Source organism: Pagrus major, chromosome 20 (assembly GCF_040436345.1).
Source record: "Pagrus major chromosome 20, Pma_NU_1.0".
NCBI lineage: Eukaryota > Metazoa > Chordata > Actinopteri > Spariformes > Sparidae > Pagrus > Pagrus major.
This window is the reverse complement of record NC_133234.1, coordinates 22,091,781-22,116,737: the sequence shown is the minus strand read 5'-3', so window position 1 is coordinate 22,116,737 and position 24,957 is coordinate 22,091,781. Positions and strand designations below refer to the sequence as shown.

At 41.4% G+C, this 24,957-nt stretch overlaps 3 protein-coding genes across 4 annotated transcripts in view; 2 read left to right on the top strand and 1 right to left on the bottom strand.

Annotated features, from left to right (window-relative positions):
* srcap (Snf2-related CREBBP activator protein) overlaps positions 1-14,669 on the top strand; it is a 37,689-nt gene extending 23,020 nt beyond the window's left edge. For both annotated transcript variants that reach the window (XM_073490097.1, XM_073490096.1), the window contains 10 exons: positions 1,674-1,858; positions 2,036-2,349; positions 2,440-2,642; positions 3,009-3,178; positions 4,064-4,260; positions 5,000-5,114; positions 6,289-6,414; positions 6,600-6,776; positions 6,904-6,987; positions 8,037-14,669. In XM_073490097.1, the coding sequence (XP_073346198.1) occupies positions 1,674-1,858; positions 2,036-2,349; positions 2,440-2,642; positions 3,009-3,178; positions 4,064-4,260; positions 5,000-5,114; positions 6,289-6,414; positions 6,600-6,776; positions 6,904-6,987; positions 8,037-13,100 (6,635 nt within the window). In that variant the 3' untranslated portion in view covers positions 13,101-14,669. The remainder of the gene's footprint in view (positions 1-1,673; positions 1,859-2,035; positions 2,350-2,439; positions 2,643-3,008; positions 3,179-4,063; positions 4,261-4,999; positions 5,115-6,288; positions 6,415-6,599; positions 6,777-6,903; positions 6,988-8,036) is intronic.
* Positions 14,670-15,839: 1,170 nt separating this feature from the next.
* stx4 (syntaxin 4) lies at positions 15,840-22,665 on the bottom strand. The gene is made up of 10 exons (XM_073489776.1): positions 22,448-22,665; positions 21,990-22,094; positions 21,394-21,493; positions 21,029-21,103; positions 20,869-20,939; positions 19,907-20,015; positions 19,087-19,160; positions 18,418-18,555; positions 18,229-18,339; positions 15,840-17,604 (listed from the first exon to the last, which is right to left on the bottom strand). The coding sequence occupies exons 1-10, from the start codon at positions 22,475-22,477 to the stop codon at positions 17,527-17,529; spliced, it is 891 nt and encodes a 296-aa protein (XP_073345877.1). The 5' UTR covers positions 22,478-22,665; the 3' UTR covers positions 15,840-17,526.
* Positions 22,666-24,876: 2,211 nt separating this feature from the next.
* The window catches only part of LOC141015479 (rho GTPase-activating protein 44-like), a 74,157-nt gene continuing 74,076 nt past the window's right edge, over positions 24,877-24,957 (top strand). The window contains exon 1 of the mRNA XM_073489566.1: positions 24,877-24,929. Coding sequence (XP_073345667.1) covers positions 24,877-24,929 — 53 coding nt within the window. The remainder of the gene's footprint in view (positions 24,930-24,957) is intronic.

Below are 24,957 nucleotides of genomic sequence, written 5' to 3'. Positions count from 1 at the left end.
GACCCAGTTCTACTTTAGTATTTTTCTTTCCTACCATCCTCCTTGTTTTGTTTTTTAATCTGCTTAGACTAGCAGATGTGTGCTGTGTCTAATGTAATGCAAAACATTCAGGGAAGTTTAGACAATCACAGGAAAATATCTGGAAGCCAGTTTAGTGTATTTAAAGACCTCCTCCAGACATGTTTTAAACATATGAAAAATATACTCACTTTGAATAATAATTTGTGTCTGATATAGTTTTCTATAAAAAATTTAAAATCCCTCATAAAAAATTCTTAAAGTTACATCTTCTTCTCACTCATTAAAAATCCAGAATGTGTCTAAAGTGGAAATGGACAACTTTCAGTGATATTGTTGGTGCCAGTGTTGCAAAGAGAAAGAAAACGTTTCTGTTTTTCTCAAAGTAGCAGCTACCAGCAGCACAGGACAAACGTGAGTCTATTCATTCATTCAGGCTTTGATGGAGATAGTCAGCCCTCCTTTTCCCAGGAGATTTTGTGCCCGATGGCAGACAAACTAGCACAGTGAAAGCAAGGTTTATAGGAACCAGTCTAATCGCTGGTTGTGCCATTATTCTTTAGCCATTACATTTTGCAGACAACATTTACTTCATAAGGATAAGTTAAAGCAAAATACTTGTTCATTGTCAGTTTAAGTGTGATTCAAACAACAACAAACTTAGTTTCTGTAACTGAGCATGACAAACTTATTTTCCCAAGTATTAGTAGTTATTTCTCCTGGCAAGTGCCAATTTCTCTGCCTCTGGAAGGAGAGATAATTGCACTGAATGGTTCAACCTTGAATTTACAATAACACCATCAAAAGTCTGACTGAAACGAACACAAAATAGCCTCTTGAAGTCTAAAATAAGTTGTTTTTCACAGCTGATCATTTGAATGTTAAATTCAGACCGCTCTTCTCTGTCTTCCGGTCCTCACTGCACCACACAGCACAAAACAAAACAAAAATGGAATTAAATGCATTCAATTACCTACCTTGTTTCTCTGAGTAGTATATTTAATTGCAAGTAAGACACAAGATGTCTCCTACTTCACTGACAAGTCCACTCTCTATCTTGTCTGCACTGGTGGCTTCAAATGTCTACATCACACATGTTTAAGTTGCATATTGGACCACGATCTCCCAAACTAGTTGAGATTAGAGCTGCTAAGATTAATCGATTAGCTATCAACTAATAAATTAATCACCAACTATTTTGATAATTGATCAGTTGGGGTCAGTTTCTAAGAAAAAAAAATCTATTTTCTTGTTTCTTCCCTCTCTCATATGACGGTGAACTGAATATGACAGTGACCTGTGACATTTGAGGAGGTTGTCTTGGGTTTTGGGGAAAACTGATTGAAATTTTTCACTATTTTGTGACATTTTATAGACCAAACAACTAATTGAATAAGTGAGGAAATAATCGACAGATTAATCAACACTGAAAATAATCGTTAGTTGCAGCCACAGTTGAGATGTCACAAAATGCTCATCAAACAGCTTTTTCCAGGTTAAAGCAACTATAAGCAAAACATGTTTTGACTGGAGGGCGGCTTAAATACTCGGTGAAATCGGCTCAAGCAAATCCAATGTTATTTGTACTGCAGAATTAAGTTCTTAACAACAGGCATGTTTGCCTTGCTCTGCTGTCTCCTCTGTCCTCCCCTCAGCTCCAGTTCAGACGGCCTCTTCGTCCTCTGCGCCGAAGTCTTCGGTAGCACCACGTGACAGCAGCAGCAGCAGCAGCAGTAATCAAACACCAGTTACCACGAAGTCTAGACCCAGTACAGGAGCGAAAGCCTGCCCTCCACCCAGGAAAGTGCCTCGTCCACCTCCTCGCTCTCCTTTCCACATGGTAAGCAACTTGTACCCCATCATCAGGATTCTTCCATATTTGGATTTATCTCATGTTTAAACCGCAATGGAATCAGTTGCAGGATACACAAAGCAAGTTTTATGCTGTTTTAGCCCACTTTTACCATCCTGTGTTGCAGCTCTTTAACTCACTCATGTTTACCCTCTTACTTAACAGTCATGGCTTGCAGATGGCCTCAAACAGCAGCGCGACAGCAAATTGGACTTCATCTTTCGAGTCAACGAGCACCACTGTGGGGCAAAGCCCATGTATGGTCGGGAGGTTTTGGACTTTCTGACTTTTCTCCCTGGTCCTCGTCCCAACCCAGCTGCCCTGAAGTCTGAGGGGGAGTGGGGTCGCTCGGGCCACAGCAGCTGTCTGTTTGCGCAGTGGCAAAACAAATATGATTACTGGTTTGAGAGTCATGCTGTGAGGGAGGCCATCAACAGGATTGAGGACAGGCTGGAGCTGCTAAGTGACATCGTAGACAGGTAGAGAACTGACCAGCTGATTGGTTTTCTTGCATATTTTCTTGAGCAAAGATTTTTGACTCAGCTGTTTTTTTTTTTTTCCGGTTTTAGGTTTACATTTGCGATTCCCCCGGTGGAGGCTCCTTCAATCTCCATGCACTGCTGCCACCCTCCTCCCTCTCTGAGCCACAAGCAGGCAGCCTTCTCCTCCCAGCTGTCAACTCAAGTCGCTCCACTTACTCGCAGTCTCCATCGCATCCAGTGTTACATGAGGACCCAGTTCCCGGACCTGAGGCTCATACAGTATGATTGTGGTAAGATGTCAAGATGCTTTTTTGCAGCTATTTTGGTTTGATACCAAGAGCAGAAAGAGGATTCACATTCTGTGTTCGTGCTTAATGTGACAGCAAACATTTGTGTACTTGTTGTTTATCAACAAAGTCATGAAATTGCCTCCTTAATTCATATTTTTCATCTCTAAAGTTCCAATCAATGAAGTCTCCTTTCTCTTTCATCCTATTAGTCTTATAAATAATCTGCCAAGTCTACTAAAAATCTAAATGCCACACTTCTTTATTAGTTGCAGACCAAGTGCCCAATACTTGTTTTCATATCATTATCTGTTCTGCCAGTTTATTTATGATTGTTGTCTAAATAATTTGTCTTCTTTCTGTGTGCAGGAAAACTGCAGACTCTACACACTTTGCTGCGAAAGCTGAAGACAGGAGGCCACAGAGTGTTGATCTTCACTCAGATGACGCGTATGTTAGATGTGCTGGAGCAGTTCCTCAACTACCACGGACACATCTACCTCCGTCTGGATGGCAGCACCCGTGTGGAGCAGAGACAGGTTAGTATTGATTTGGGGTGTCACAATTTCAACTCTTAATGGAAAATCGATCAAAATGAGAAGAATCGACAATTCTCCCAATTTTTTCTTTTTCTCTTTATCCCCGCCTGCTTCTTTGCATCCAAAGAGAAAAAAAAAAACACTCCAAAGACGACACATTTAGCATAGCGTTAGCCTGCAGCTGCACTTAGAGATGCTTATTCTGTGTGCATGAATAGGATCAACTGACTGGTACTGGAAGAAACTCTGGGTTTATTTTTATTTTTCAGAGATCCCTTATTGATTTCTTTGAGAAGAGGGCACACTCGTAGAGGAAATACTGAACTGAACCAAAGTGATAATATTGCCTTTTATTGCTTTGTTTGGGAATAGGGTCTACTAGGGACAGATTTGAGATGAACAAACTTTGTATGAAACAGAATTATCTTTCATTGTTTATTGTTGAATCATTGAAGGCTGGTATTTTTTTGTTAAACTCTAGGTTCTATTTTCAATGAGTATTATTTGAACTTGCTAACCTTCAAAAATCCACCAGGATAAAGTCTTGCTGTTGTTGTAAAATACCTCTATCATTTTAAAGAAGAATTTGAAAATGAGAATGACAAATGTTAGGGCATGAAACCAATGATCTGTTGATCTTAACAAATCCAGACAGAATAGTCTAAGCTGTCAGTGCTGAAAAAAGGTTTAAGTGTACTAATAGTGATAGTATTATTTTATTTATTTTGGCCACATTGCTTCAATGCAGGTTCCTGACATCCCCTGCCTGACGTGCCCTCCCCAGATTACAGAAGAATAATTAAAGAAAGACAGGAAAAATATTCAACCAGAGTAGTTGGTCTGTTGTCTCTAATGCCTATTCTCTGTCCATCTTCTCCTCTTCAGTCCCTCATGGAGCGCTTCAATGCAGATCGGCGTATTTTCTGCTTCATATTATCAACTCGCAGCGGAGGTGTCGGGGTGAACCTGACTGGAGCCGACACCGTTGTGTTCTACGACAGCGACTGGAATCCCACCATGGACGCCCAGGCACAGGACCGTTGCCACAGAATCGGCCAGACCAGAGACGTCCACATCTACAGGTAACGGTGGAAAACATCTCTTGAAATTTTTGTCAGATATGGTCTGTTTAAGGCTGCAGTTCATTTTGACCCAAAAAGCTTGATTAAAGAAGGAAGTATAATCATAACCAGACATTAAAGTGGTTAGACTGTGAGTAAGGTTCTGGGATTTTTCAAGCTAAGTTTTATATTTAAATGTGGATCCACACATGATTTTTGTTGAGGGTAGTGGTGCCAGGATGCCACAATTTACTGCTGAGATTTCAGGAGAGAAATCTTATTTCAAGAAACCATACTGGGAAGTTCCCAAACTCCCATTTTCTCCCAGCAGACACTTTGATGTTATTGCAGTGAAAACACATGTGTCTGATTACGGTCATGATGACTCTAATCCATTTGTGTTTGTCACAAAGTATGTTAGTAGCCCAGCATGCACAGTAACAAAGCCCTAGCTGATCTACACCAAAATGAAATGCAGAAACTTTCAAAAAAGATGTATTTAATATAAATAATACTGGCTGCAAATGTGCTCATTATAGTTAAATAGCACAAAAGTAGGGGATGACTTTTAAAAACAATAAGACCATAGATAGCTGGTGAATGATGGAGAAAAACAACGGCTGTGGGAGGAGGAGGAGGAGATGGCATTTGATTTAGTTGTCATTCAGAACTTGCATTATTTTCTATACTGCAATTCCCCATCACAAAGAACTGTGATTGCACCAACTTTTTTAACAATTTTTTTAATGTTACTATTCAGGCTGATCAGTGAGCGCACAGTGGAGGAGAACATTTTAAAGAAAGCCAATCAGAAGAGGATGCTGGGAGATATGGCTATCGAAGGAGGAAACTTCACTACTGCCTTCTTCAAACAGGTACGAATTTACAGAATCCCCCCCCCCCCACGATACCCAATGTGATGAACATACCACAGGGTTTTCCCTTTTAAATTATACACTTTCATATGGAACACAGGATAACAGGTCTCACTACTACTTAGTTTCTACTACCGGTTGCACATCATATAAAAGTGCAGAGCATTAATTAAAATTCAAGTTGTTGTTGCTGTTGTTTTTTTTCCCTGAACAATGAAAATGATGAAAATGTTTAATTATTTATACTTATGCATATTTGAATCATACACAGCGGCTGTCACAAAAAATAAAGAAAGCAAAACAAAAATACTTCACAGCTCGGCAAACAAATATAAAAAATTACCATTGTGTGCCTACAGAGAGAAGAGAATAACATATAAAATAAAAATATAATGCTTTAAAAGAAAGAGATGTTAGTTTTGGCCACATTCCTAACTTAATCAGTATAGTACCTTATCCCGTTGGTAATCCAAAATAAATGATTACAAGAGCCCATTGGTTTTAAAAACATGCCAGTCTTTACAAGGAGTTTTGCTGTTATTTCTCCATTGAGTACACTGTCATTAACCTGTCTTGCCATTGATGGATCGTGGGTGGCAGTTGTTTGAGCCAAGATGAAGATATCATTTTTGTGCCACCAATAAAAGGATATGCAGCGAGTAAGTCTTACTTTTCCCCAAAGCTCCATCAGCTCTTATAATATAACACAATAGCAGTAGTAAAGCAATATTCAAAATGGCACGTATTTCTGTATGAATCCCTTCTTAGGAGGATTTTTGACAATCCAGAAAATCCTGTGATGATGAATCATTGGTATACCCAAACACAAACATGTTGTAGGTGTGTGTTTGATGACTGAGATGCCTAATTGGCTGTTGTCAGTGTCTGCACATAAAGAAATGTTTTTTCATTGCAGAAACAGTCAGTGCTCTCTTCCCCTTTTAATTACATTTTTTCAGAGTAATGCCCTCTCTTGTGTTGTTTGAAGCATGCCGACATTGCAACATTTCCCAATTACTGCATTAAATGAATGACACTATTAGCATGAATGCTCTTATTGAGTACGATGTCAGGACATTAAAGCAGTTCAAGTGCCTCTCATTTTTGTTTGTCATCAACTACAAAGAGCCGGTCTCCTGAGCTGAATGTGTTTCATTTTGTTTTTGTTGCTCAGCAAACCATCCGAGAGCTGTTTGATATGAATGAAGGGGAGAAGAGAGAGGTGGCAGTAGAGCTGTCGGTGCCCCAACCCGAGGAGGAGGAGACTGTCAACAAACAGAGCACCACCATCCTGGAACAGGTTAGATTAATGATCCTTGTTGTTAAGGAACAAAAGTATAAATATATCAAAATTAAGTGTGTAACCAACACATTCTTTGGGTCTTTGGCAGTATTTATTGAGTTTAGGTAAAACAAATCAAACAGTTTTTCTACTCAGTATGGTGGTACACGGATAAAATGGCCATCTTGAAATGATTTTTGCAGGCCCTGTGTCGTGCCGAGGATGAGGAGGACATAGTTGCAGCCTCTCAGGCCAAAGCAGAGCAGGTAGCAGAACTGGCAGAGTTCAACGAGAACATACCACTGGATGATGGAGGGGAACAAGAGGAAGTAGAGGAGCTTTCCAAGGCAGAGCAGGAAATAGCAGCTCTGGTGGAGCAGGTGAATAATCATGCAGTTCTGTGATTTAATCATTAATCTAAAATCGAGAATAGTCTGCTGTCTGTCTGCATCAGAGTTATTTCATGCTCAATTAACTCAACTAAACATATTTTCTTCCTCTCCCTAGCTCACTCCCATTGAACGCTATGCCATGAACTTCCTTGAAGCCTCGTTAGAAGATGTATGCAAAGAGGAATTGAAGCAGGCTGAGGTAACGCCACACATTCACCTTTACTTAGTTTGGATTGAAACAACAGATGTGTGTCTCAACAGCTCAGCTTTCTAAAAGTTTGATTTAATAATTTAACTTTAACTTTAGACTCATCTTTCCTCTAGACAAAGCTACTGGGATAAACAAAGAAACAAACACATTTAAGATACTGAGTAAATAATGTGACTGCATCTAGGGCATGTCTTCATTATTGATTGATTATTTTTCAAGTAGAGTCAAGATTCAAGTCTTTATTGTCATTGTGTAAAAATAATGAAACAGCAAAGTATCTCCCTGAGCTGCGTAGTGCAGAGTAAAAGTAGTAAAAAGTTAGAACAGAATAAAACATTTACTAAGAATAAAGTGGTCATTAAAAGGATTGTCAACATTTATTTCTTCTGCTAAATAGAATTAAATCCGTCCAATATAAATGGATTTTACTACTAATGTTGAATTTTAAAATTATATATCAACATTTAAATGCTGCAGTTTTGTTTTGTTTGGGGGTATTTTTGTATTTTTTTTTGCATGAAAGTTGAAAGTCCCAGGTCGTCAAATACTGATGCTGCCAACCCAGCATTTAAAGACCTGGTAATGAGACTCAGCAATCAACTATGTTTCTCCAAAATCGATGAGCTTTAACGGGGTGGTCTAGCAGCAATGCAACAGCACCATAAATTATATTTATGTAACCACAATAACAAAAAATCTATTGTGGCTCCAACAGTGAATAGTAAATTACCCCAAGTCATCACAAAAAACAGATTATTTGCTTGGCATGGGTGCTTAATACATATATAACATTTAAAGCTTCATTCAGAAAACTAAAAAAAAAAAGACATTTAGTACAGCCTTTCAACAATGACTCATGTATTAAAGGTATTTCAGTCTAACGGCACTACTTTTACTTTGTGTGATCGGATGTGTCAATACTTTTTCCAATTCCGTAATCTTACAGACCCAAAACATAAAGACACTTCATAAGTTTGGTAAAAACAGCAAACTTCTGTATCTGTGAAAGTAAAAATCTCTTCTGTCTGTCTGTTCAGGAGCAAGTGGAAGCTGCCAGAAAGGGCCTGGACCAGGCCAAGGAGGAGGGTCTAAAGCTTCACGCTTCATCTGATGAAGACGATGATGACTTCTTGTCAACACCAGCTTCTGTCGAGCCTGCTCAGTCAGCTCCAGCCCGCCGTGGCCGCAAACCCAAGGACAAAGACAAGATTGTGACCTCTACAAGGACTAGTGGGCGGCTGCGTGGTGCCTCGCCCGAAACGGAGACTGAGCCCACCACCCCTAGAGAAGTGCCTGAAAGACTCCGCTTCGGTCTGAGAGGACGAGGAGCTGCCAAAGACACTAGCGCTGTGTCTACCACCCCATCCCGCGCAGACCAGCAAAAAACCTCCTCATCAACCAGAGTTCAAGATTCCTCCAAATCCTCAAAAGCTTCATCTCCTGCCAGAGATCACCAGGCCACCAAAACCAGGACTTTACCAAACCGCTCCCATCCTAGTCCAGTGCCTTCCCCGCCTACAACCTCCCCCCCAGGAGGGAAACAAGAGACTGAGAGCAAGAACTCCAAAGCAGAGGGGGAGAATGAGAGGAGGATGTCTGAGTCATCACTAGATTCCAGCTGCACAGTGGACCATCAGGCAAAAGATGATGACAGCAAAGACCACAGCGCCATGTCTCCCCCCTCCACCAGCTCCAGATCGCCTCGCAAGCGTCAGTCAGCAGACGGTGAAGTCCTGCGGGGCCTGGTTGAAGACTCTCCATCAGCCAAAGTCCTCCGTAAGCTTCCAGGGAGGCTGGTCACGGTGGTGGAAGAGAAGGAGCCAAGAAGGAGGCGGCAGCGAGGAAGCGGCACTGGAGGTGGAGCTTCTTCAGAGGAGGCAACTGTGGAGGAAAACACAGCTGGATTGGTCGATGAACCAAACAAAGACAGCACATCACCGAGCCATGACAGCAAAACTAAGGCGATCGTTACCAAATCTCCTCAGGACCAAGAGTCTACTCCCAGTCCGCCTGTGCAGCCACAGCCTGTCAGGAGTTATCCTCCATATTCCCCACCCCATCTTTCTCCTGACATGCCTGTGCTGAGAAATCTTCCTGTACGGCGCAGGTTGGAAACTGAATCTCGCATGGCCGCTCAGCTGGGAGAACAGCAGCATCATCTGGGTAGAGGAAGGGGAGGAAACCAGTCAAAGAAAACAGATGTAACACCCGGCAAAGACACCACTTCAACCTCTACAGACTCCAGTGGAAATTCTCTTGTGACACCTTTGAAAAGAAAGAGGGGCCGGCCCCCAAAGACTCCTCCTAGGTTACCTGAAACTGACAACACACAGCCCACCTCGCCAAGTGAGGAAGGGAACCCTCCTCTCTCCCCAAAACGTAAGAGAGGTCGTCCTCGCAAAGACTCCACAACCATGCCAGAAAATGAAGGACAGAACTCTAAAAATGAGACCACCACTACTGATTTATCTGGTCAAACAAAAACTGATGCTAGCACAGAGCCAACTGTCTCCTCTCCTGACTTGTCGGGGACCCCCTTAGCTGCTGTTATCACTACAAGTCAGGCCTCCCTTGCTACCAAAGCTGAGGGAACGGACACTAAGACTAAGGTTTCAGCTCCTGGTCCAGCTAAAGCCTCCACAAGAGCAGATCAACCTTCTATACCAGTCTCACCCACTGCAGCCCTTCCTGTTGTTGCCTGCACATCAACCTCAGCCCAAGTGATTAGTTCAGCTCCAGCTACCGTTCAAAGCCTCGACACAGCATCAACCCAGGTTTCCTCTGCATCCTCTGTCGCACCCTCCACATCTACCACTATCCCAGTCACTACTACCCCCACTACCACAACCCCAGTGCCACCTGCCTCCACTGTTGCATCAACTATTCCAGATATAAAACAAACACCTGTGGCTTCCAAAGCTTCAAAACCTCACACTGAGCCAACACCTTCAGTTTCTGTAAAAACAACAGGACCAGACCCTGCCAAAACCACCACAGTTGCCACAACAGCTGCTACCGCTCCATCCACTGTGTCGTCGACTCCTATCATGGCTGTCAAAGCAGCTCCAACATCAGTCCCTGCCACAAAGATCACAACAGCGACTGACGTAATATCAAAAACTGGAAGTGTTACACCAGCAGACACCACCACAGTAAAATCAGTTCCAATTAAAACTACTGCTCTACCGCAAGCCTCTTCAGTGTCATCTTCAAAGTCTACCCCAGCTATTGTCACGTCTGCCCCAGCCATTGTCACGTCTGCCCCAGCTATTGTAACGTCTGCCCCAGCTATTGTAACGTCTGCCCCAGCTATTGTAACGTCTGCCCCAGCTATTGTAACGTCTGCCCCAGCTATTGTAACGTCTGCCCCAACTATTGTTACTTCTGCCCCAGCTACAGTAACTTCCACCCCAGCTGCCACCCAAAAGGTTTCAGCTGCAGACACTAGCCCACCTACAGCTTTACCAAAACCAACCTCTACATCCCCCCCATCTACAGCCACAACTGTGACAACAACAGTCAAAGCTAGTCCATCAAAATTGAGCACAGTTCCCAATGCAGGTCCAACAGTGTCTGAAAAACTTTCTACAACACCACCAGAAGCAACGGTCTCATCATCTCCTGCAAATACAGTTCAGTCTTCTCCAGCCCAAGCGAGGACTAATATGACGTCTGCCAAAGTCCAAACCAAACCAGTCTCAGCGTCACCGACAATGGTTCAAGTGACTTCCCAGGCACAAGTAACAAGTGCTTCAGTGGCTTCAGCAAAACCTATCCCAGTCTGCACTCCTTCCCCTTCTACAACCTCTGCAAGTGTAACTACCACAGCCAAGGCAAAGACAGTTACTGTAACTGCATCATCTCCAACAGAGGTAGTCCAAGTAACGGCCCCTGCAGGAGCAGCCCCTTCAAAAGAACCCACGTCTCTGACTCCCCCTTCCACAACTGCAGAAAGGACTGCCAAGATCCCACCCCCAGTAACAACTTCCACCACTGCTACACCAGCTCTATCACCAACAGTCACCACATCATCGTCATCATCCCCAGGAAAGTCCATTACACTATCAACTGCCCAAGTGTCAACGACCAAAGTCACCCCTGTGTCAGTCGCAGCAACCACAGTTCCTCTCGTGTCCACAACACAAACATCTGCAGTAATTTCCCAGCATGTATCAAGCTCTGCATCCACAAATGTATCCCCAGAGGTTTCCACATCAGCCCAGGTATCCACATCTGCTTCTTCTACTGTTTCATCTGAGAAGCCATCTTTAGAGTCTTCGAGTGTTTCATCTGAGAAGCCATCTTTAGAGTCTTTGAGTGTTTCATCTGAGAAGCCATCTTTAGAGTCTTCGAGTGTTTCATCTCAGAAGCCATCTTTAGAGTCTTCGAGTGTTTCCTCTGACAAGCCCTCTTTAGAGACTTCTAGTATTTCATCTGACAAACCCTCTTTAGAGCCAACGCAGAAAGAATCTAAAAGTGAGCCAGACAGCACGAAAAAAATGGAGGTAGATGCTGTGGAGGCTGAAGCAAGGACTAGCAAGGATGATGACGACAAAAAGCAAGATATTTCTAAGTCTCAGCCTAAAAGGAGAAAGGTGGAGAGTTCCTCTGAGACCAAAAAGTCAGAAAGAGAAGTAACAGGCGGCGAAACAAAGGCGGCAACTGCCCCTCAGAAAGAGGAACCTAAGCAGCAGGAGCAAACTATCGAAGATCAGAAAACTCCAAACCAGAAAAGGCCTCTTAGTCGCCAGAGTAGCCAGGAGTCCACTTGCTCCTCTTCGCCATCATCTGGGTGCTCTACATCCACCCTCACTCGTCATGCTCACCACAAGAGGACTTACGAAAACAGACATCCTACCAAGAAGAGGCGAACAGACGTCACCTCAGAAGCGGGGACAGAGGAGAAAACTGAAGAGGGTGAGGAGAGGACAGAGGAAGGCGGCGAGAAGGAACTCACCACCCCGACCTCTCGGAGGAGGCGTTCCAGGTCTCCCTCTTCCTCTTCAGACTCTGACAACAGTGATAGCAGAAAGGAGCACCGGTTGACCCGCTCGGGGAAGCACAGGATACAAGATCAGGAGAGGGAAAAGGGCAACAGCCAGCAAGGAAAGAAACGTGCGCACAGCTCTGACAGAAACACATCAAACAATGCCAACACGTCCACAGGTGGAGAGTCTGGCAGTGATACGTCTTCTGTCAGGGTCACTAGGAAGTCTGCAGGATCTCAGCCTTCACAAGACAGTAAAGCTCAAACAAACAGCGCACCCTCATTGCCTCCTGAGCCTGAAGTTCTTGGGAAGAGGTGCTCGGCACTCAACGCAGCAGCCAAGCTCCTAGCAATGAAAGGCAGGGTGGATACACCTGGCCACACCCCTCGGAAAGACTCGGGGGCTAAAGCCGCTGGGACTTCCCCTGCCTCCTCTTCGGACAAGAACCAAAAGCCTAAAAGCAAAAGTGTGCCAGCAACCCCTCAGAGTAACTCTGTAAATCTTACTAATAATAAAAGCAGTAGCAGCAAACCCTCAACACCAAATCAGATGAGCCGCTCTGCTTCTCGCTCCACCAGACAGTGCCCCGGTTCTCTGGTTCCACCCCTGGAAATGGAGTACAAGAGGTCTAAAGTAGAAGAAAAGGAGAGGGGAAGCAGGAAGTCGACAGGGGGGAAGGAAGGCGATGCAGAGGCACAGTCGTCATCCAGGGGCCACAGTGCCTGCAGCAGCATGAGCAGCGACGGCGAGGGTGACGGCCGTGGACGCAGCAGCAGAAGCCGCAGCAGCAGCAACAGCAGCCAGCGTACCCACAGCATCAGCTCTCAAAACACAGAGCACAGAGAGTCCCGTGCTGCTTCCTCTGGCAGCGAGCGCAGTTCAGAGCGAGCCAAGAGTAGAGACAAAAGAGAGAAGCAGGGCCAGCAAAGGGAGAGTCGGCCGGACAGCAGAAGGTCTCTGAGGCTCTCGCAGGAGGTGACCAGCAGTTCAGGAACAGAGGGGACACCAGACAGGGTGCTGCGTAGTGTCGCGGCGCTCGCAGCAGTGCAGGCCCGGTCACCGGCCGCTAGCACCCGCTCCTCTGCCAGTCAACATCGTCACAACAAGACATGATCAGAGTGCCAAAGGGAAAAAACAGAAGCAAGAGTGTTGTGGCAGAGCACGATACGAGAGCATGTCATGACCTCCAAGGTTGCTGCTTTGTCTGCACTCTAATGAATGCAAGGGAACTGAGTGCTGCAAGCCAGGGACCTCCCTGCCTCTTGGGCCCTCTCCCTTTCCATTTGGAGCTGGTCCCACCTCACCAGCTCAGCCATTGTCAGCTGGGGGAAGGCTCAGGGATGCCGGACTGAGAGTTAAAAAAATGTGGCGCCTCCATTGTGCGTCCGTAAACAGACGGGAGATGGTACAGTGGATAAATTCACCACTGGGACTTGAGGGGGACAAAAGGTGCAAGAGGTAATAAATGAAAGTTGTTAGTTCACATAATGTACTGTAATCATTAAAGACTGGAACACTCAGATCTTATGTGTTAAGATGGGATTATACAGCACCCTCTTATTAGGGTTATAAATGAAAAGTCATTTGTGTGACATAAAAAACTTTTGAGTGACCAGTTGTATTGTAAGTTGGAGGTTTTAGAAAGTTTGGTTTTGAAAATTTCGTCAGCTGTCCTGACTATTGTTTCTTTGTAGTCAGTTGATAAGTTATGCATATTTTATTATTTCTTCCAGGGTATTAGGAAGAGAACTGATCTGTCAATGTGATCTTTGCTGCACTATGCTGGAGCTTGTCTTTGCTTGGGCCCCTTTTTTTCATGTCAACTTCTGTTCATTGGATTCACTTTTAAATCCAGCCTTGCATTTCTCATTTGCACATCTTATAATGTGGCCCTTGGCTTTCGAGAATATTGTGGTGTAGTAATAAGTTCTTACATCAATTTTAGTGAATTAATTGGTTCCTGGTACCTCACGATGTATCTCTACAGTTCGAAAATACATTAATTAAAATTGCAAACCGTCTCACAGACATCTTTTGCTCCTCACCACAGACCTGGAGCAGGAAAAAATCCAATTTCTTTTTCATAATCTTCCCAAAGGCAGTTATTGTTCCGGTCCGCTTTGTCATGTATTTATATCGAAAGGGCAAGTTAATGTTATTGAAATTAAGAGTGCCTCTTTGGCCAAATGGGTTTGAACCTCAGATTGCCTTGTGAAGCACCTGAAGCAGGGGTCTTCTCGTTATTTAAAAAAAAAGCCAAACAAAACAGAAAAAAAAAGATAAAGCCTCCCCAGAAAAGCACCCTGTGCATCAGTGCAACCAAATTAATGTTTTTTATTTTTCACCTGATTTTTGTTTTTTGTTTTGTTTTTGTCACCATCACTTCATTGCTCTTCGTTCATGTAAAAAAAAAAAAAAAAAAAATACTTGGACAAAATATGTGAATAAAAATACTGGTACAGTTCCAGATGACTGTAAATTGTCGATTTACTTTTGGACTTGTCTAAGCTACTTTGAGCAAAGGTGATATTTTGGGAGGGTGGGGGTGGGTAGTTTATGGTGATGGTCTTATTTTTGATTTGTCTCTCTTCATTTGTTGCATTCCTTTGATCCCTTGTAATTCCACATTGTTTTACTTGAAAAATTAAGACAATTACAGTTGAATAAAAAGACCAAAAATTAGTTGCCTTCTTTTCATTGTGTGGAAGGTTTTTTTTTTTTTTTAATAACTGTGGGTGAAATACAAGTTCATGCCATACGTTTTGTTAGGACATTTTTGATGGGTTATCTTAAAGGGAAACTTCACACAAAAATGAAAATTCAGTCACTTTCTAGCAGACATGTGACTCAAGTCGATTAGTGCAAGTCTCAAGCAAGTCCTAAGTTATTTTTTCTTGGGCAAGTCACAGGTTGTGTCGAGTCAAGAAAACTGCAGTCTTACCTGCAGTATCTGGTCTTTGTAAAGAGAAAACGCAAGGTATTGGTACCTTTTTTAAATAAGATAATTGAACGATTTATAATATTTTAAATAAGTATAACAATGAATTGAATTTGTTTGGAATTGTCAGTGAAATAGATATACAAAAATCATTGTTCAAAGCTTTAATTCCTTCCCTATTACTTTTAATTAACTTCTAAGTCAAATCTGAAGTCCTTTTTTTTTTTTGTCAAGTTGGAAGTCATAAACAGCGACTTAAGTCAACCGGAGGCCACATTACTGTCATCTCCTCACCCCCATGCTTAAGGAAAGTCAGGTGAAGTTTGGTACTTCACAAACATTTCTGGAGCTACACAACAAAACAGTGTTTCAGCATTCTCCTAAACAACTGAAGTAGATGGAGACTTAAGAGAAAACGACTACCTAAGAAAAAACATGAAATGGCTCCATACAGCTCACCCAGCATAATCCAAGTGCCCAGAGATCACATATTGATTTGAAAAGTCATAAAAATCCTCTTTTAAGCTTCACACCTCCTCTGAAGTTTGTGCACGAGTTCTTCTGTGCATCCAGGGTGTGAATAGCATTTTTTTCTGGTCTTCTAGAGACTAGGACTACACCAGACGAGCTGTATGGAGCCGTTTCATTTTTCCTTCTTAGGTTGTTTTTTTTTTAAAAAACATTTTTAAAAAGTACCCGACTACTTCTGTTGTTTAGAAGAATGCCGTTTGCTGTAAAGCTTCTAAACTTCACCTGACTTTGCATCATCATGGGCGTGAGAAGATAATGACTGAATTTGCATTTTTGGGTGAACTGTCCCTTTAACGAGGTGTGACAACAAAACAATCTGGCTGATTCAGTACCTGATGTGTGGACAGAAAGATCCTAAGATGAATGATAAAAGACGAACAAACTAATAGAACATGGCAGTATTTTATTTTAAAAACAAACCTATATTAAAATGAAAGTGATGCAAAATTCAACAGCTGTAATATTACACAGTAGCAAAATAACCGCTCTGCTCCCCGTTGACCTTTTTCCAAAGGAGACTCGAGCGAGGACTCGACAACCTTAAACATAAAAAGTGGTGGTTTATTTGTCTTTACAGATTTGTCACATTGTGGTCTCTGAAAATACATTTTCTGCTCCAGGATTTCCCTGCAGAATTTAACTTAAATACAGTTCACCCACAAATCACAACCTGTAGCGCTAATTATCCAGCTAGATTGTTCTGGTGCGAGTGGCAGAAATGTGGATAAATCTGTCTTCTCTTGAACATAATAAAACTAAGAAAATGCATTTTAAAAACTTAACAGCAACGTCTCGTGGTGATACGAAAAGAATATATTTCCTATGCGAAACTGCTCACAACAAAGTGGATTAACTTGAGTAACTGGGTCATAATCTCAGGAAAGAGACATTGCTGTTGAGTTTTTCATACGTATTTTTTGGCGCTTTGAGCACCACACGCTGAGTGCCAAGACATCTCTGTCACAGATATCTCCAAAAATCAGCACCTCACATAAAAACAATTTGGATGGAAAAAATGGCACAACAGTGAGGAAAAATGTGGATTTTTGAACTGTCTCTAAGTTACTAAACTAAACAAAGACTTTGCACAATGTGACAAATGTGAAGTAATGCGAGTATACGTGTCAGGCTAAAACACGAGGACTCGCAGCTGAAACACTGCGGTGTGAATTCAAACATATATAAACAGAATAAAGACTCACTCCGTCCCTTCTTGACAACGTTAGTGCACAACATCACATTCTCAACTTGAGCTGTTCATATGGACATACAGGAGAAGAAGGCACCATTTTGAAGAGAAAAAAAAATTGTGTTGTTGCTCGTAGCAGCTTGCAGAACAGTGTTCAAATCATAAATACAAACTGGTAGAACAAATAAAAAGTGGGCCTTGGGCCTTTAACGCAGTGCTGAGACACTTTTGTAAAATAAAAAAAAGGGGGGCCATTATTCCACAAACAAAAATCTGTATTTACACTTGTTACATCTCGGCAGTTTGAAACAACTTTCAAGTTTTAAAAATCATCTGCATAAGGAATCACCAGCCATATAGGTTATATACAATTATATTAGTCTATTTACTATATGTGACTATAAAAGAAAGAAGCCCTATTGTTATTTACGTCTCCAATTCATCCAGAAACAACAATGGAACAAGAATCAACGCACAGTTTTCCTGAGTCCAGTATGATCAGCGCCAGTGTCGGGTTCAATACTGCATTGTGCTTTGCTCAAGGCTACTTATTTCCTCTTTTTTTTAAAGGAGCAGGGGAAGGGGCGCTGACGTTACAGCTCACAAATCGTCCAGGTCATTACATCTGACTGGGGGAGGGGGGGTCCATAAACCTGCAGCACTACCTCATGAGTGCAGGTGAGATTGTAGTTGTTTGTGAGTTAAGACAACAGAGAGCACATCTCTTCTTTAAAAAACACAGCCCGTTACGAGGACATGCAGGTTAAAGGAAGACCGATTTGAAGTGTGAAAAAAAAAAGAAAAAGCAGAGGGATGATAACCAACTTAGTTCACCCGTACATCCTGTGGGCTGAAATTATTTACATGAAGGAAGATTCTGGTCAGCCAAGGGCGCTGACCAATGAGATGACTAGGATGAGGATGAGGATGGCCAAACAGATCGCGATCCAAATCTTTTTCTGCATTAAAAAGAGACAGAAAGATCAATTCACACAGAAGCAGAATTACATCAGGTGCAACCTTAAAGACATCATAGAGTTGACCGATGACTTGATCTACATGTACAGTATGTTCGATGTAAAATCAGAGTAGGCTACATTAGGAGTGAAAAGAACAGAGAGTAAACACCATGTTACTGGATTGATAAACTTAACACAAAATAATGACAACTGGCCCACAAAAATGTAACATATATTGATTCTACTGAATGGCTTAAATGCAATAATATTAGTTTGAATAGAAGGTCTTTAAGTATTGTTAAAAGACAAATTACTTGTATTTGAATTAAGGATACTTTTTCAAGTCTATCTCTGATTGTCAATCAATACATTTTTAGTCGGTTAAATTCTTTACATCCCCAGCTCATTTAATTTCATATTAAAAGATTTTTAGTTTATATGAGTGATTCTATAAATTGAAACACTGAATTATGTAAAAATACAGCATTATTCAAGGATTATATTTGAAGTCAAGCATATTATACTAACCTTGACAACATAAAGATTAAAATGAAGCATTTTCCAAACTTTCAAGACTTTGTACAAACCCCCTGCTTGTGGATTTCATGTGAAACCACATCGTACCTTGCGTGCTTTTTTCTGATATGTCACAGCAGCCGCTGTGTTTTCCTTTGCTTTCTCCACGTAGTTCGAAGACTGTTTGATGTTGGTTTCAATTCGGTTCACCATCTCCCCCTGCAGGAGGTAAAATATCACAATCAGATGTTCTTTAAAACACAAACAAACCTGAGAGACTCTCATTCTTTGCTTTACCTGAGCCTCCACCTCCATGGCGAGGTACTGGAACATGTCATGCAGGTCTTTGATGCTCCTCTCCAGCTTCAGGATCTCGTCATGTCGGGACTCGATCTCATTCAGAGCCTGCTTTGTAGCTTTAGCATCAATCAGGATCTGTACAGCACAGTTCAGATATGTATTAGCTGTAGTATGGACAATACTGAGGCCTACATTACCCACAATGCAATTTAGCCACTGATCACTGGAGGCAATTTATCAGATTACATGCAGCTTCCTCTGGAGCCATAAAGGGCTTTACACTTCTTTTTGCACATATGCAGCAGTGCACATGCACCTTTAAGTACTGCTTCAGTAAATGTACTAAGTTATGACAGAATACATTAAAAGCAGGAGGATTCTTCACACTATGAGCTACTGAAACACTACAGTCTTCGCTAAGGGCTGCACATGTTTTTCTTTCAATGCTTACCAAATCTGTTGTCCAGTTTTAGCATTAAGAGAAGCTACAACAGAGCAAAGCTGTCATCATTTCACACATGACACTTAAAGTCACTACAACTACGACTACTACCACAGATGGCAGTTGATGGCCACCTGCTGCGGTCTGTTTGTTTTTTTCTGTAGTTGTGGTTTCCCACATGCTCTCATACAGGTCACGACCTACTTTCATTTTTATGTACTCACATTTTGGGTGAAAACATCTGTCTGCCCGCTCTCAAGCATCGTATCGAGCTCCTCGTCTGTCACATTGGTCCCCGCTGAAAAGTGAGATGTATGTTACATCAGTGTTTTGGATACAAGATGTTCATGTTTTGAGAAATGTTTTCAATTTAATTTACAACACTACTTTTACAAGATAACTTGCCATATTTCCTTTTAGTTCTCAATATCATTGTACATACTACCTTTTAGTTTTTACTGTAGTTTACTTACTTTTCTAAATCTATTTTATTTTTATTATTATTCTATTTAGCACTGACGTCAGCATTTATTCCTTTTACCCTTTTTTATTAGTCTAATGTGTTTTTGTATTTTATTCTTATGTTGTTGTAGTTTTGAGCACTCTGCAACAGGAAGGAATTTCCTTCGTGATAAATTAAGTTCTATCTTATCTTATTTCATGTAGGCTCACATTAGTGGAGGCTGCTATATAAACAGATAAAGAATGATAATATAATAAATATAATAAATCACACGTTAGTAACACACCTTAGTAAGAGAAGTTATAATATAAACTACATGATGTATGTTTATAAATCATTATACAGTGCTTATAAATGCTAAACAGGGTTAAAATGATGTATGGTAGAAAGTGAGGCGGAGAAAATAAATGACATGTGACAGATGTCACAAGGCAACACGTGATGACGCAGCAGTCCAGCAAACTGAAACAGCAGCGAGGGGGAAGTGGACAGTATGACTGTAATTTCCCTGAAGAGGACCACAAACCACAAATACCATCACATGAAGACAAAGAAATCACAATCGTGCCACATGTACTCACTGATTTTGAGCTGCCTCTGTATTCTCTCCACGTTGCGGTCTCGGTACTGAGCCTGGATGGTGTTACAGTGACCCATCAACTCCACAAACTCCTTGGACAAGACGGCATGCTGGAGAGAAGCAAACACTGTGATCACTTTACAGAAGTTTTACTTTCTGGTAGTTGAACAAGGCTTAAAAACAAATCCAAGGATAAACTTGCACAAACACAAGCTGTCATTTTCAAACTGAGGGGGCGATATGGATAAATTCCTCTGTCTCTGTGTTTCTATTTTCTGTCACTATATCAATATCCACTCAACTGTCAGTTTATTAGGTAGCTAAAACTAATGCAGTCAAATGCAACAGTCAGGTTTTGATTAGACTGTTTTAGAGAGGTTTTGATTCAGCTGTATGACCATTTTGGGGGAAGTAGTTTGTTTTAGGAGTATCTAATAAATTGCAAACTGGACATATATTGTGATATAGTACATTTTTCTCACCATATAACACTTGACAAACTGTTTATAGATAAAATAACAAAATGTGAATGTCGGTTTCTGGCTGACAAATGATGTACTTTATCACACAAACAAGTATTTTTATCTATTTCTCTTCTATCCCAGTATTTGCTAAAACCTACCAAATATTATTTAGGTGAACTTGGAGAATCAATGTAGTTAATCTAGAAACTAAAAGTGACCAAAGGACATGTTTACACGACAAGTTCGCGGAAAAATATTGTGAAACCAGTTATTTTTACCATCAACGTCAATGAAATGTCTTTCACAATGATCCGGTTGCTTCTCTTTCAGTTTACATTAATCATTTTTTTTCATGCAGCTGCAGCTATTGAGGTTTGTTTAAGATTTACAAAATAACTTCTGTGAAATTTTCAATCAAATGTTGTGACTGATATCCTTAAAGTTACTACGACTTAAGACATGGATGTTTTAGCATAAAAGCAAAAATAAAGGAGTCAACCTGAGTCCGATGCATCCGAAGATTTATGGGTACATATTTTGCATCCTCCTCTCCCTTCTTGGGTTCAATATCTGTAGGAAGATGATTAACAAGTGTAATTCAAGTAAATAACACAAATAAATAAACAGTGTCTGTTCACTTGTCATCCATCAACACTCACTCTTCAGTTTTTTCTGGATCTGACCAGCCAACGTTTTGATCTCATCTCGAAGAGTCTGGAGCTCTTTCTTCATACCTAAACCAAGAGGAAAACAACATATTCAGCACACGAATGTACCGTTTCAGACTTAATCAAGATGAATTTGTAGGCTGAGGATTCAGTAAAACACGTGGAACTGCCTGTGAGAAGAATAAAATGCAGTGTTTGGCAATGACTATGCATGTTTATTTTTCACTTTACAGGAGAACTCTTGAATGTTTCAAATATTTTTTTATTATTTATTGACTTTGTCCAGTTTTAAGCACTTGTCAGACATGTTTTTATGCATAAATGTGGACCGAGACAGTCTAAATGAATGTACTTACTCTCCTCTGGCAGCGCCACACCCAGCACAGTTTTCTGCTTGTTCTCAAGGTCAGACACCATCCTTTTGAGATTGTTCAGCCCCTCATGAATTTCATACACCTATATAACATATACAAAAAAAAAATGATGTCTCCTAATTGCTTTTTTGTCCAACCCATAATACAAAACCCAAAGATATTCAATCTACAATCATAGAGGACTAAGAAAACTGGCAGATGTTTGCAGTCCGAACCAGTGAATTTTAGCCATTTTCGCTGAACAATTCATGAATTATCAAAGCAATAACACTGGGTTCTTAATCATGGCAGCCCAGTTCAAGGACAGTGGGATTAGCAAAGACTGAGATGTTGTCAAAACAAAATTTAGAAAGCAGGATTGACTCAATTTGTTCATCTTAAAGCCTCAGCACTGGATATGAACCCTTTCCTGAGTTTAACAATGTAGACAAACATGCACACCAACAGGATGCTTCACTCTCAACACCATTTTTACCTAAAAATAAATGGGATGTGTTGATAGAACTAAACTTTCAGGCAAAAGTAATATATCCATTAATATGTATGCTGATTAATATAAATGTTGAGATGAACTCCACCTTTCTGAAGAAGACTTCATTCTCCTTCTCCTCCTTGGCTGAGGAGGTTCCAGGTTTGATCATCAGAGCTTTGCCCTCCTCGTCATCATCTGAAGCCTCTGCATTCTGCAGTCAGGATGACAACAATAAATAGAAATAAATAGAAATAAAACACAGTCAGTGTGATTGTTTCCATCTTCAGCACAACAAACAGGAGCCGTGCCCTGTCCCGGCCTGACATATCCTTAAGGAGAAGGGCTGAAACGGAAGTTGCACACAAAAGGTCGCTTAAGTTAACATTCAGACACGTAAACTGTTAAACATTTATCTTAAATCACTTTTGTAGCTTTACTTTCTGAATCAAAGTTTGTCACAGGGGAACATTGAGAGTTAGTGGCCGTTACCAGACAGATGAGACTTGGCTAAGTTAGCAGGCTAGCGCGCTAATGCTAACGCTAGCCGTCCACTTTCACACTCACATTTCCTAATTCTTTCGTTCGGTCCCGCATTTTTCAGGAGGAAGCAGCCGGTCGGATGTCAGAAAAGCGCAGCGACTCCACACGGAAGTCTGCGAAGTTGTTCCCAGGCAGAGAAACGAGCTGTAAAAGCTGTAAACTTTGCTCTAATGTCATTCAACAAGTAAACTCCAGCACCAGACACTTCTTGTTCTGCTGCTTCTCCAGTCAAAACATTGACTGTCGGCTCTTTGGCGCCCCCCGCGGTGTCGGAGTGTAACTGCACAGGGCAGATATGCAATTTCACAGTTTTTCCAATTATTTAGAGTTTATTCATTATTATTCTCTCAGATATTTTTGCTATGTTTATATAATTAAACTCTTATATATATGTTTTTAAATCCTAGAGTGTTTTAAAAGCCTCCACCTAATCCTAAACAAGATGGAAATGTGTGCTTTTGGTTGAGTCAGTCAATTAAACACCTGACAAATTAAGTACTTGTAGGTCCAACTAGGTGTTCCTAGGTCTTCTCTTTCCCAGTGTAATGCTTGATGTGGGTAACACCCTGTGTCCAGTCCAGTCAGTCTCATCACTGCTGCTCCTGCTGAGAGCTTTTGACCCTGGCAGCCACCAGATGATGCTGTTTGCCTGCACAAGCTGCACAAGCTTCACCGAAACCGACACCACATCCAATCAAGCTGAAGTTCACACTTTCTGCCTGGAACATCAAGCTGGAGCTGAACTGTACTTTTAAAATCTGTCATTAAAAGTGAACTCGACATGAAAACTCACCTGGATGGGATGTAGAGACTGTTTGGATAATTGACAATGTCCTCATGAATATTCAGGTCTGACATTTAGGTTGTGCAGGCTATAAATAGACCGACTGGAGACTGTGAGTCAGGCTAACATGCTTGACAGGCTTCACAATAAACCTGCAGTAAACAGTAAATGATCCAGGTGCGACTATAACACTGCCAGCGGATGCTGCTGTGATTTACCACAACAGTTTAAAGACAGTTAGAGCCAGACAAAACACATTATTTCATACCTTAAATGCCCAGATTTCTTCATTAAAGCTAGAACATTATCATTTTAGAATAATATAGCTTTAAAAGGTAATGGTCAGTGTATTATGGGTTGTAATGGGCTGATTCTGAGGTACCAATTAGGGGATTTTTTAAACTGTCTTTTGTGCAAATCTTACAGGGTAATTAAAGTCCTTTAAATGACCCCCAACTGATGAACATTAATTTACTTACTACAGTGACTTTAACTGTTACTGTCTATATTTAATCACATTTTTGCTTTCAAGGCAAATCTAAGGACAATTAGTCTCTCAGGCTGGTGGTTCAATTATTTCCCCTCATTGCAGGTTATAACCTTTTTGTGGACATTAGTTGAGCATTTTCAACAGAGCCTTTCCCATTCAGATTGTGATTATTTTAAGGATGTTTAGATGGTAAAAAAATACCCAGTGTCTTGTGATTCAGTGGGACACTTACTTTGGTATTAAAACACATTATGAATATAAGCAAACAACGCAAAATAAGTAACAATACCATAGTGTAAAACAAGTCCTGCATTCAAAAGAAGAAGAAGAAAAGAAGAGGAGGGAGAAGAAGAAGAAGAAGAAGAAAACTGTGGAGGAGGAGAAGAAGAAGAAGAAGAAAAGAAGAGGAGGGAGAAGAAGAAGAAGAAGAAGAAGAAGAAGAAGAAGAAGAAGAAGAAAACTGTGGAGGAGGAGAAGAAGAAGAAGAAGAAAAGAAGAGGAGGGAGAAGAAGAAGAAGAAGAAGAAGAAGAAGAAGAAGAAGAAGAAGAAGAAAAGAAGAGGAGGGAGAAGAAGAAGAAGAAGAAGAAGAAGAAAAGAAGAGGAGGGAGAAGAAGAAGAAGAAGAAGAAGAAAAGAAGAGGAGGGAGAAGAAGAAGAAGAAGAAGAAGAAGAAGAAGAAGAAGAAAGATGTATTTTATTAATCTCTTTAATAATTCAGTGTTCTGTATACTCTACTATGACTCAATAGTCAACATAGTTTTTAGGCTTTTAATGGTTAAAAAAGTGATTAAAAAAAACAAACTTCAAAGCTGAAGTCACCCTCTGACGCTCTGTGGAGAGGAGAGCTCAGCTAACTACATTTCCCATGGTGCACCGGCGGGGAGCGTCGTGTCGCCAGCGAGCTGTCAGTGTTGGGGGGGGAGAGAGGGAGAGAAATCGGTCCAGCATCTCTGGAGCAGCGGAGCGGAGCGGATGACAGAGACACACGGTCCTCATCAGCAAAAATGAGGAGGATTTAGCTGAACGTTTCCCCGCCGCGATGCACAAACTGGATGTTTACTAGAGACTGACCCTCCTCGACCGCCATAGATCAGCGCAGGAGATCTGACTTTATTCCATCAATGAGATAATGTGGAGAGGCTGTACCGCCCGGTGGTAACGCAGAAAAAAAAACACAAGATGAAGAAGCAGTTCAACCGAATGAGACAGCTCGCCAACCAAACAGTGGGCAGGTAAGAGCTGACACGATGAGAAAAACAC